This window comes from Amblyomma mixtum, chromosome 8 (genome assembly GCF_055824585.1).
Source record: "Amblyomma mixtum isolate Tamu chromosome 8, ASM5582458v1, whole genome shotgun sequence".
Classification (NCBI taxonomy): Eukaryota; Metazoa; Arthropoda; class Arachnida; order Ixodida; family Ixodidae; genus Amblyomma; species Amblyomma mixtum.
The window spans coordinates 69574858-69587553 of record NC_143019.1 but is presented as its reverse complement, the minus strand read 5'-3'; the positions used below and the strand labels follow the sequence as shown (position 1 = coordinate 69587553).

Here is a 12696-nt window from a genome sequence, read left to right as displayed (position 1 = left end):
TAGGACGTGACAATTCGGGCCCATGGGAACTGATAAAAGACGAGAATGGCAAGTGAGTGGCGTGACGCTGCAGGAATATATCTATAGTGTAGTCTTTTTTATAGCTATTGATGCAAAATTGATTGCTGCGCTCTGAGGTTAGGAGTTTCAAATGATATTTAATTGCTTCTCAGCAAGCCGCGCGTGCTATAGGTCCAAGGCGCCCATGTGCGTCTCAGCGCACGTTTTAACCCTGTATTTTGGAACAGTCGCCTTGCTGTAGTTAGTGGACGTGAAGAACAGACCTTTTTTCACATTTCCAACTTTACTCACTTGTAAGTAAGTAAAACAGCGCTAGACACGGGACAAAGGAAGAACAACACCGCACAAGGCGCTACTAGCAACTCGATTTTTATTCCGCCGGAAGCGAAATATATATCCGGAAAGTAAGAACACAAAAACATAAGCATGCAACTGCAATGACTACACTTTATGTATCTGAGTGTCTGTACTGTTTATCTCTAAGTTTTTGTGTTCTTACTTTCCGGATATATATTTCGCTTCCGGCGGAATAAAAATCAAGTTGCTAGTAGCGCCTTGTGCCGTGTTGTTCTTTCTTTGTCCCGTGTCTAGCGCTGTTTTACTTACTTATGATGTACCTACTTTCCCAAGCCTCCGCCTTAATACTCACTTGCTTTTTTGACGCCGTACTACTTGCGGCTAAGAATACTTTTTAGGTTAAATAGCGATAACTAAGGAAATACCGCGGGTGCGCAGACCCTTAAGAGGCTGAAATTCCCATCATGCACGATGTAATACTACTTCGATTAAGCCCCTCGTGAATGCAGACCTCGCGTATGTCCCTTACATTCAAGGGAAAGGGTATAGTCGCAACACTTAGTAAGAAATTAACGAATTTGACGAAAATTTACTTAAAAGGAAACACGGAAGGACTAAACTCAAATAGATCTCTTCTCACGGTCGCATAATTCTTATGCGGCTCGCATCGCCAGGTAGCAATTTGTGATGACTGCTGCAAGTGCTCAACCTGAGATGTCGACTTTCAGGACGGACCCACTGGGGCCATACAAGGCAGAGAACATCAAGCTAACTTTACCTAATGCTATCAATGAATACGGCCACCTCACCATTTACAGCCCGAGTAAGGTGAGTGCGTAGAGCGATCACGGGATAAGGGCGCCTTAGTAGCGACGAATATCGTGTGATCGCCAGGCCAGTCTTTGTCAATAGTGTACAATCGCGATGACCCAAAAATATATTAGGGAATCCGTTCACTGACCGGTTCGCTGACCCTCGATCAGACAACTCGATGCATCTTTACCACCAACTTTCCGTACTTGTGGCTTTGAGGATCACCGTTTTCTCAACTTGGTGCTCTTCGGATAAAAGCAAGGAGGCCATATCCGTCCTTCTTGTTCCTCTCAAAACAGAGCAATATCTTGTGATACATCATGGTTTTTGTTATGCTCTGAAAAATGCTATAAAAGCAATGGAGACACAAGGATGACCATCTACCATGAGCAAGTCGATATATGACAGAAACCTGCCCCTGTTTAAAAAATTTTTCACAGGCCTCTCAGTGGCTCGTTAACAGTCAGGGAAGCTTAGATTTTCCTGTAGAGGATAGTCGGTTTTGAGACCGGTTTAACCTTCTGTCTTTACAAACCCACGCACCAAACTCGTCCCACCCCGTGCAAAGGGCTGGGGAACGTCAACGAGCGGGTACTCCTGCGCCTGCTCACCAACACGATGTTGTGCCCGGCAACTCTACAACATTTCGATCCTCAATTCGACGGGCGGTGCTCACTCTGTGGGGAGGTGTCTGACACCTACCACATGGTGTGGGCCTGCCAGCAGAACCCATCCCTACCCCCTATCCCAAACCCCACCCGAGAGGACCGGGAGGTGACCCTATCCGGTTGCAGCACCCTCGAGGCCCAAAGGGCCTTAACGCAGCGCGCCCGGGCTGCGGCAGACGCCAAAGGGGTGCCTGACTAGGCATCCCACCTAGTGGTCACGACCCCCGACACCTCTCCCTATGATTAAATAAATGTTTTCACCACCACCACCTGCCTTGTGTGCTTAGAGGTTCCCAGTTTGACACCAAACATCGTCCCAGTCCTCGCAAAGCCTCGCTGACTGTTGGGGAATGTGACTGTTGGGGAATCTTCACTGCTTTTGTTCCGTTCACAACAAAACCTTTCCCCAATAGGCTACCGGGCAACCTATATTTTTCTTGACACAGTGTATTGCAACGTTAAGCCGCCGCGGTGGCTCAGTGGTTATGGTGCTCGGCTGCAGACCCGAAAGACGCGGGTTCGATCCCGGCCGCGGCGGCTGAATTTCTATTGAGGAGAAATTCTAGAGGCTCGTGTACAGTGCGATGTCAGGACACGTTAAAGAACCCCAGGTGGTCGAAATTTCCGGAGCCCTCCACTACGGCGTCTCTCATAGCCTTAGTCGCTTTGGGACGTTAAACCCCATGAACCAAACCAAGCCATTGCAACGTTAGTGTATTTTGTATGCTTCGTGCTTCAGCTGCTGTTCCCCTGGTAGCCAAACCTTTGTTGTCAAATACCCATTGCCTCGATGAAATATGGGGGAACACACACAGCCGGTCTTGTTTTGGTTGGGGTACTTAGTGTTAGAAACCTGGTGATTTGTGACCATCCAAGCCATAACAGAGGCTACTACGATAAACTTTATATTCTGGATATTCTGGCGATGCGCGGAAACATTATATCAGGAGGACATATACAACTACGCGTTAATATCTGCCTGCTTAGAGACTTCTGAGCCACTCGTTCACATTTGCGATCCGCGTAAACGCGAGCTGTTTTCACTGGTCAGCCGGCTATCGCATTTTTCTCGTTACTCAGCCTTACAAAAATTACATTTAAAATTGATAAAACAAACTACATTTTTGAATTATGCGCTGAATTGAAGTAAATGACTAGTTGCGAATTTATTTGGCCCCTTTTGCGCAGTTTATCTGAGTTGAATGGATAGTCCACTCTCATGATAACAGTTGCACAAGGAGTGGTTCTTGCGGGTTCAATCCCGGCCGCGGCGGCCGTGTTTCGATGGAAGCGAAATGTTAAAGATGCTCGCATGCTGTGCGATGGTCGAAATTATTCCGGAGCCTTCCATTGTGGCACCTCTTCCTGCCTTTTCTTCAACTGCCTCCTCTTACATTTTCATCTTCGCTCAATCAACCCCAACGGGACATGTACTGTGCGATTGATTGTAAAACATTTGATTCGTCGTTAAGATTTTGGTGCCAAGAGATCGCGTAAAGTGGACGTGCACGCTAGGTGCACATCAAAGAGCCCCAGGTGGACGAAATTACTGGAGCTTTTCACGACAGCATCCCTCATGGCCGTAGTTTCTTTGTGTCGTTATACCTGAAAAAAACCAAAACCAAACCAACCGGACATCTCAAATCAAAATGTCTGCATTATGCTAGGCGTTTCATTTTCGTGCTGATATGAATTGACAAGAAATAACTTCATGTAAATAACTTAGAATTCCATTACCTGTGCATCACATACAATACAAACGCCAGAAATGGCAATGCTATCCACTCTCGAACCTAACAGGAGCCATTTTATAGTTAACACTTTGTTGGTTGGGAGCGGGTAGCGCAGAGACGTAGTCAACAGATTACGGAAATACGTCGCGTAAATATGTGACGCTATCTTTTGTAAACGCTACGAATCGCTTTCATTTCGACGATAATTCAACTCTTCGTATTCTAAAGTGCGCTTGAGTGAAAAGAAATCCCGCAAAATCGAGAACTGTAGGCAAACCGAAGTGGTTCCGGCAGCAATTCATGCATATCGTGGTGCCATGTGCCTGCGCTTAGCGAACGGGGGCGCGACCTGAGCCTAGATCATATTGCAGTACCGCCGTCAGCGCGCTTAACACGAACGCTCGATTGCCCCTCCTGGAGTGGTATTACAGCCCGTGAACGCTGGACGCCGAGTCCGAGACCGTGCTGTCCTGTGTTGTAGATGGCTCGTGCCCTGCTTCCACCCCAATACCGTCTCAGACTCGGCGGCCGACGCCCAGCGTCAATGACGTCAGTGGAAGACACGCCCTCGAGCGTTCGCGTCAGGCGTACTGACGGCGGAAGCTCCATTTCCATAGGTCATGCATGCATGGACGTAACTGCCTTCGATCAAAGTGAAGGCTGCTGAGCAGGCGCATACGAAAAAAAAAATCCTTAACGTGGTTTCCAATGCAGTTTGCATTCGCATGCACATCAGATTTGTTCTTATTCACTAAAAGCGCTGACACGTGATGGCCGTGACTGACTTAGCGCTCGGACTTAATTGCAGAGCAATCTCGCCTCTTTGGCGATGCCTTCGTCGGGGACTTTCCCATTGCCAGCAGATCACGAACTAGGCGAGATGAAAGCCGCGAAATTTAAAACGAGTCAAGTTATACTTAAAGACTCGAAGACTGTCGAATTCCAGGACGCTCAGACTGATCTACCAGGTGAGTATCTGAAAGGCTGGATGTTCCAGCTTTCATTTTAAGACCAGAGAGGCACAGCCCCTGCGCTCATTTCCCTCTCATGCTTTGAGACATTCGGTCTCCTCGCGGCACAGCTGCGTGATGGGGAGAGGGTACACCCACTCAGCGCGCCAATGACTGCGCCGGAAAAACTTTGATTCCGAGATCCGTCACTGCGGCACGGTATCTTGGAGCATCTCGATTAAAACCCATATCTAAAACGAAGCCGACTTGCGGCAGGTAGTGGCCGCTGGTCTAGATCATGAGATGGAAATAACTAGAAAAGTAGAACTAGGGTGGAACGCGCATGGCAGGTTCTCTCAGGTTATGAATGGCAGTTTGCCAATAAAGTATACAACAGGTGTATCCTACCGTAACTCGCTTAAGGGCACAAATGTGGAGGCTAACGAAAGGGGTTAAGGACATCCAGTGAGCTATGGAATGAAAAATCATCGGCGTAACGGCAGATTGGGTGATAGGGCATGATAGGGCTGAATGGGTGAGGTAACAAGCGTGGATTAATGACAACCTAATCGAAATGAGCTTGGGCAGGGCATGTAATGCGAATGCAAGATAACCGCTGGTCCTTAAAGGTAACGGAGTGGATTCTAAGAGAAGGCAAGCGTAGCAGAGGCGGCAGAAAGTCAGGTGGGCGGATGATATTAAGTTCGCGGCAATACGGTGGCCGCAGCTGGCAAAGGAAAGGGTTAATTGGAGATACTTGGGAGAGACCTGTGCCCTGCTATGGGTGCAGCCAGGCTGATGATGATGATCTTAACCAAAGTATTCTGCTTTAACACCGGTGCCTTCGGCGCTGTCTGCAGTTGAGAAGGTGAAGAAACTAACCGGTTGAGGCCTTCCTTAGAGCGAAAATTTCAAACACTTCTACTATGACGCGCATAGACGCTAACCGAACGGCAAACACCCCTTAGCAGTAGGGAAGCATACCGATTTCACGGGGATCACCCGTGAAATCGGTATGCTCCGATTATGCTAAAACAGATCATAATGCACTTAACATTCATGAGAAAAGTGGACCCTTTTGTAATCTGTAAGGCATTCGTTATGGCAAAAATATTGTATGCTAGCTCGTTTAGTTAATGTCTGATCCACCTAATTCATTCAATACATAAATTCATTTCAACTTCGATTGTTTTTATCATATTGGCTAATCCTATGCTGTTGCCTCCTTGAGTTAAGCTCTCAGCGGTCAGGCCAAATTTCACGCTCTGAATGTCTCAGCGTTACTTTTTCCGCAGTAATTATTGCACTTTACCGCGACAGTGCATGCAATTAAGCTTGTACTTTGTCTGCCCTCCGACTATCGCATGAAATGCACGACGGCCATTCGCTGGCATGATGTACAGAGTCTATCACACTTGTCTCGAGCGTTGTCGGCAGGGAACAATAAATTATAAAACGAGCATTCACTCACATTCTGCTTGCGCTCGAGCGCAGCTGAATGAGCCGCACAGGCACCAGCACCTTACCCCTATCAAAGCGGCTGCGGTAATTCTTCACCTCATTTTCTCCGCAGAGCACCGCTCGACCGCTCTAGGCAAGTGTGGTCGACTGTGTAAACCTGTCTATTTGTACAAAATCATCCATGTAGATGTTAATCCCCAAAGACCCCAACATTCTTCCTTATGGGACACTATGCTTGTTTTAGCGGATTGTCCTAGACGACTCAAGCCAACTGAAGGCTGTTGAGAGCCGTGTGGCCTCGTATGCAGCATTTTTTTTTATTTGGCTGTGAGAAAAAAAACCGCTAGCAGGGCTTTCCGGATGCAGTGGTCGCAGTATATCGGGGGATTTTATGAGATCGTGTCTGGAGGGCAATGTAGCACCGCTCCCGAGAGGTGGATTGTCAATTTGATGCTCTTTCTTTCACGCCCATAAATAAAGCCATGCAAATTGTGTTGCAAAGATTTCAGCCGGCTCTTTTTTCAATGTGACCTACAACCTATCTCCCAAGCCCAGTGCTTTTGTTCGATGGTTAGTCTCAAGTGATTGATATTTCACAAGAAAAAAAGCAATGCAGACTAAGCCACGTGACACTCGCAAGCACTGTTTTCGGTTCATTGCGCTCGATTTGGAAAGCTGGCCTTAATGCGAGCCATAATTACGTTAGCAGACTCAGATCAGTGAGTATTCTTGGGAAAGTATAGGAGCGTTTTAAAGTGTCTTGCTTTCTACACTGTTTATTATAGTTTGGCAACTGCTACCGTTTACGCTGCAGGCAAAAGCACTGACGCTCCGCGTACTTTGGGCAAGGAAGTTGGCCCGACCTCTATGCGTTGTCTTCGCCTTAAGCTTCGGTGCGAGAGCCATCACATTGGCGGACCTTAATGGCCACCCCAAACAAACGCCTCTTCAATGCTTCAGCACCGCCATTTGTCAAAGTGCACTGCTTAGAAGTAATTGATGCCGTGTGTATACAATGAGTGGCAATGTGGAAGCGCTTTTTCATTTGTAACCTGCATTCGATGCCAGCGCTTGGCTTTCTCATTCTTTTTTCCATGCGGCAGGAGTGTTCTTCGTGGTCGGAGTGGGAGAATACGATGAACTAGTTTCCGTGAAGCTGAGGTAAGTGCAGCCGGCTGCATTACAGCCCGTGCAGGGAAACTGTCCTGCTTCACATGCGGCCACTCCGTTCGTGCAAAATTACACAGAAACAGAAGAGCTTGTATGGTCAACAAATTAAAACTCTGCGCGTCGCCTATTTCTATTAAGTCTTTGGTGTGGCTTGAGACCCAGGCAGCTCCTGCCGAGCTCTTTCCGTACGCAACTTGCCACTTGCCAACCGTCAGATGAAGGCCTCACACAGACGAACCTGGTTTGGTGAGGTCGCTGCCGGGCTGGTGTCGTCACTTAACCTCCAGCCAATCCACATTCTCACGGTCTGTTGGCGTGGCTAAGTCACGCCTCTGTAGCCAAAAAAATTTCTCCGCTCTGGTGAGGCCACTGCCCACTAGCCATTCGGGATTTCGTGGACAACACCGGACGGCGCCGTGTTTTGTTCTGGGGAGGAGTCCATGCTATCGCATCAGTAAAGTACCTAATTCCATTGCGTTGCTAATGCGATTGCATTCGGAGCTGTTGATGCCTTTGCTGGAATTGAGTGGTGTGGCTAACGAGGTTCATGACGCCCTTCGCTTGCTCTTGCCGTGCGCAACTTGCCGCCTTCCAGCCGTCAGGTGGAGGCTTTGCACAGATAAACCTGGTCAGATGAGGTCGCTTCCGGTCTGGTGGCGTCACTTACCCTGGAGCCAATCTACATTCTCCGGCCTGGTGGTCTGGCGCCCTCACGTTCCTCTAGCCAAAAACTTTTCTCCAGTGGTGGAACCACTGCCCACCAACCATTCGAGATTTTTGTGCACAACACCGGACGGCTCCGGGTTTTGTTCTGGTTAGGAGTCCATGCTATCGCATCAGAAAAACACCTAATTCCGTTGCGCTGCTAATGTGATAGTATTCGAAGTTGTTGATATCTTTGCAAGAGGCGAGTGCTGTGGCTAACAACACTCAGTGCATCCTTCTCTTGCTCTTGCTTTACGCCACCTCACACTTGTGGCAGTCCACAGGTGGATGAATCAGACTGTCCTGGTCTTGCGACGTCACTTACGATCTGGTAACGTCACATTGCTACAGAAAACTTTTTGCTCTGGTTACGTCATGTCCGGTCTGTAAAGTCACTTCTACAGAAAAGTGTTGGTCTGATGACGTCCGGTCTGTATCGTAACTTTCCTACAGAAAACTTTCTGGGTTTGGTGTCGTCACCTCCAGTCAGTAACGTCACTTTTCTACCGAAAACAACTTTCTAGGTGTGGTGACGTGACTTCCGGTCTGTAACGTCACTTTTCTATCGAAAACAGCTTTTTAGGTCTCGTGACGTGACTTCGTCTGTAACGTCACTTTTCTACAGAAAACTTTTTATCTGGTGTCGTCACCTCCAGTCAGTAACGTCACTTTTCTACCGAAAACTTTTTATGTCAGGTGACATCACTGCAGTCTGTAACGTCACTTTTGTGCAGAAAAATTTTTGGTCTGGTGACATCCCTTCCGGTCTGTAACGTCACTTTTCTACCAAAATATTTTTAATCTCGTGACGTGACTTCCGGTATGTAACGTCACTTTTCTACCGAAAACAACTTTCTAGGTCTGGTGACGTGACTTCCGTCTGTAACCTCGCTTTTCTACCGAAAACTTTTTCGTCTGGTAATGTCACTTGCAGTCCGCAACGTCACTTTTCTACAGAAAACTTTTTTGGTCTGGTGACGTCATTTCCAGTATGTAACGTCACTTTTCTACCGAAAACTTTTTAGGTCTGGTGATGCGGCTGCTGGTATGTAGCGTCACTTTCCTACAGAAAACAACTTTATAGGTCTGGTGACGAGACTTGCGGTCTGTAACATCACTTTTCTACAGAAACCTTTTTGGTCTGTTTACGTCATTTCCGGTCTGTATCGTAACTTTTCTACCGAAAACAACTTTTAATTCTGGTGACATGACTCCGGTCTGTAACGTCACTTTCCTACAGAAAACGTTTTGGTCTGGTGACGCCACTTCCAGTTGTAAGGTCACTTTTGTAGAGAAAAATTTTCGGTCTGGTGACTTCACTCCGCTCTGTAACATAACTTTTCTACAGAATGCACATCGTCACCAGACAGGTTTTCTACAGATAGCGCACCGTTTGCATTGGACGTCGTCTTCACCAACTTATACTGCTATCAAATTAATATTCGCGCTTTGAGCTGTGTAGCGGTATGTGCTCTGCATGCGTTGGGGTGGACAACGTTCTGCCAAGAACCATGCCGCGGCGGTCAAATTTCGATGAAGGCGAAATTCTAGACGCCCATGTACTGTGCGATGTCAGTGCTTGTTAAAGAACCCCAGGTGCTCGAAATTTGCGAAGCCCTTCACTACGGCGTCCCTCATAGCCTGAGTCGCTTTGGGAGGATAAACCCCAATAAACTAAACCTCTCGATCCGCGAAGCTACCGTTGTCAGCGGGCGCAGAGGAGGACGCGCCAGCAAAGCACTGCTGCCCGCGCATTTTTCGCCCCTGGATATTTTTCTGCACCTAGCCATGTGCCGTTTTTCTAATTGCTCTTGATGCAGCTCGTGCCTTTCTTTATTGCAGCGAGAAGGTTGACAAAATAAAGCGTACTATCACCGCAAAGCTGCCTGCGAAGAGCTGGGACCAGTATGAATGGATTGCAGCATATTCCTTCGGAGACTATGAAACAAGGATGTTAGCAAATGTCTCCCTGCCCAAGCCAGACCAGCTGACGGTGCCGATCGTCATGGCTCCTGCTGCTGGCGGTCGGCGCCTACACGGAGGGAAGAGACGCGGTCGTTCCGGGCACCAGATCCTTAAGGCAGAAAAGAGTAAGAGAACAGCATTGCATGTACTGCGCGTGCTTAATGCAACGAGTGCACACAACTCGCGTTGTCATGAGTGCGAAATCAGATGCCAAAAAACTAGGCATGTTTTCTAATGTTTGAAATGTTGTTGTTAGTGGCTATTTACTAATAAAAATTAAAATGATGGGAAAAGAACGCTGCTGGCCGTGAAATCTGCCATCGAAACCTGAAGCACTTGAGCTGAGGCTAGCTTGAATAAAAGTACGGAGAGGACATGAAGAGAAAAAAGGGCAGCGATAGTAAGAAAGGATAGGGGTGGGGCGGCAATATACAGTATGTATGTACAAATACAGGATATCAAAATAGATACGTGTGTAGTGCTGCGCCGCGCATTGTTCTAAAAATGTTCTTGATATCCTGAGAGCTCTTTTATATTCAGGACTCACTTTAATGAGCAGAAACAAGAGGTTCCGTAAATTTTTACTTTCTTCAGTCGCAGATGACAGAACACTTCCATTTGCTTATTGACCGAGGAAAGATGATGAAATACGCTTATTGCGAGCTGAATTAGAACCAAGAATAAACTGTCAGGTTGCATCAGCATAAATAATTACTTATAGAATGAAGGCCAACATTCTTTAAATTTTCAGCTTTCTATTTCCAGCTGAAAGGATGTCCTTGCACTTCGGTGAACATATTAAGCTTTAATTCAGGCGTTAGTTCTAAATATCTTATCCTAGAGGCCAGTGTACTGTGCCATGTCACTGCACGTTAAAGAACCGCAGGTGGTCAAAATTTCCAGAGCCCTTGACTACGGCGTCTCTCATAGCCCGAGGCGCTTTGGGACGTTAAACACCTATAAACTAAACCAAATACCTCATTGATAATCAAGTGATATGATCTCATGTGATCTACTCTTGCTTTCATATGGCCGACGTATTTGTACTCTGTGGCATGCTTTCTATTCTCTAGCATCACTTTGTCACTCCAGAACCGCCATTATCTAAGTTACTACTCATAGGAAGACACGGGTAATTTTATCCTCTAAACTGTATTTCAGTATTAGTATTAGTATTCTTGCCCTTCTCTTATACTCACTTTCCTCGCGATTTGTGATACGAAGACGCAATAGCTCAACCATTTAATATATAATAACCATACGCTGCTGATGCCCAAAACTCAATAGGACGAGTGCAGTTCTACCGTAGTTACCCTTGTCTAGCATTAATCATACCTCGCAGATATCTGCGAACTTCGACTCTCCATAATACTATAATTCCCGAGTAATGTTTCCTCTAGCTCATTATTCATGATTCCCAGTGTTCGTTTTGATTTGTTGACACTTCGCTGACTTACCGCCCGTGAACGCGCAGGCAAGCCCAAGGTGCTCGCGTGCACTTTCGGAGAGTCCGGTGTGACCAGTTCCATGCTTCCTGCGGATGGGATATGCGACGTCACGTTCTACACTGATATGCATTACGACAGTGACATGGACAGCATTGTTCCGAGGGATGGAGGCCCAGCTTTCAGTGTACTCAAGTCCGCCGCGAGCAAGTACACCAAGACAACCTTCGGCACCTCCATGTCTACCGGGTGAGGGTCGCCTAGAGGAGTTACATGAGCCGGGCAGATTGCTTAAAAAGGGTGGCTGCAAGAGAGAGAGAATTTAATGAATAAAGGAAAGGTCTGCCTGGCTATGAACCTAGCATGCTACTCCAGATGAGGGTGGAAGAAGAGGGTGAAAAAGGGAAAAAAAGAAAGGTGACATCAAGCATACTCAACACTCACGCACTCACAAACACACATGATTATAAAAGGGTGCCCAGTAGCTGCTTTTGTCCCTCGCGCAGCCAAAGTCGCATCACTCCAGGGTCCCAGGACATGCTCCAGGTGCATGGTGCCATCCTGACGATGTCCTAAAGCACTTAACAGTGCCTTGCGATGGGGATTAAAGATTTGGCAGAGGCAGATCAAGTGCTGAAGATCCTCGCGCACTCCACATGTCAAGCACAGAGGGGTGCTTGATGCACCAATTTTATAAAGCAAGAATTTATCGAAGATCACTATCACGTCTATCTAAATTGCGTGGCATGCGGAATTCACCAGCGGGGTCGGTGCGAAGAAGGGCTCCATATTGACGCTGCGGATAACACCACAAAGAGCGTTGCATCTGCCAGGATTCAGGAGCCAGAAGTCTCGCGCCATCAGAACGAGAAAAAGGTATCGGTAGGAGCAAGGAGGTGTCGCCATGCACCGACCTCGCTGCACCGTCAGCACGATCGCTGCCTGCGAGGCCGCAGTGACCGGGTAGCCACTGAAGCACGACAGGGTGACGTAGCTCTGGTTTATCTCGGTGGCAGATCAGGCTAGTTGGTATAGGTATGTCATATTTTGAACCGCACTAACCACACGGACACAAAGAATAATACGAACAAGCTCCACTTCCAACTGGTTTATTGTGTGAAAACCGGAAACGCTTTATGCGTGTCCTGAAACAGTAAAATTACAGCAGCATCATATATAAATGGGTGAAATAGCAGTTCGATACCAAAAATAGCAAGAATACATGTACGCGATTACTGTGCGATAAGGCAAGCTGCTTTTTTTGTTAATGAAATTCCCGATGCACTCACACAGGTGTTCTCCAAGTGATGCTATCTTCAGATACTAGATTTTAGACAGCTGTTGATCATGCCATACCAGGAGGGAGGATGCACTGCCAAGTCAATGGAGCCCGGGTTTGGCTAGGCGATTTAGCTTTTCATCAGTCGGCAGCGTTCTTTGTGGTAACATTAGGGTGTTGCCAATGCCT

General features: G+C 47.2%; 1 protein-coding gene across 1 annotated transcript; it reads left to right on the top strand.

Moving 5' to 3' along the window:
* The first annotated feature begins 4062 nt into the window (after positions 1–4062).
* Positions 4063–11481, top strand: LOC149332885 (uncharacterized). The gene is made up of 3 exons (XM_089557582.1): positions 4063–4500; positions 9661–9908; positions 11258–11481. Exons 2-3 carry the CDS (start codon positions 9770–9772, stop codon positions 11479–11481), a joined length of 363 nt encoding a protein of 120 aa, XP_089413708.1. The 5' UTR covers positions 4063–4500; positions 9661–9769.
* The last annotated feature ends 1215 nt before the right edge of the window (positions 11482–12696 follow it).

Excerpts from the sequence above, each read along its gene's own strand:
- LOC149332885 (XM_089557582.1), top strand. The coding sequence starts at position 9,770 with ATGTTAGCAAATGTCTCCCTGCCCAAGCCAGACCAGCTGACGGTGCCG. Across the intron at positions 9,909-11,257 it reads GATCCTTAAGGCAGAAAAGA|GCAAGCCCAAGGTGCTCGCG; the intron begins GTAAGAGAACAG and ends GTGAACGCGCAG.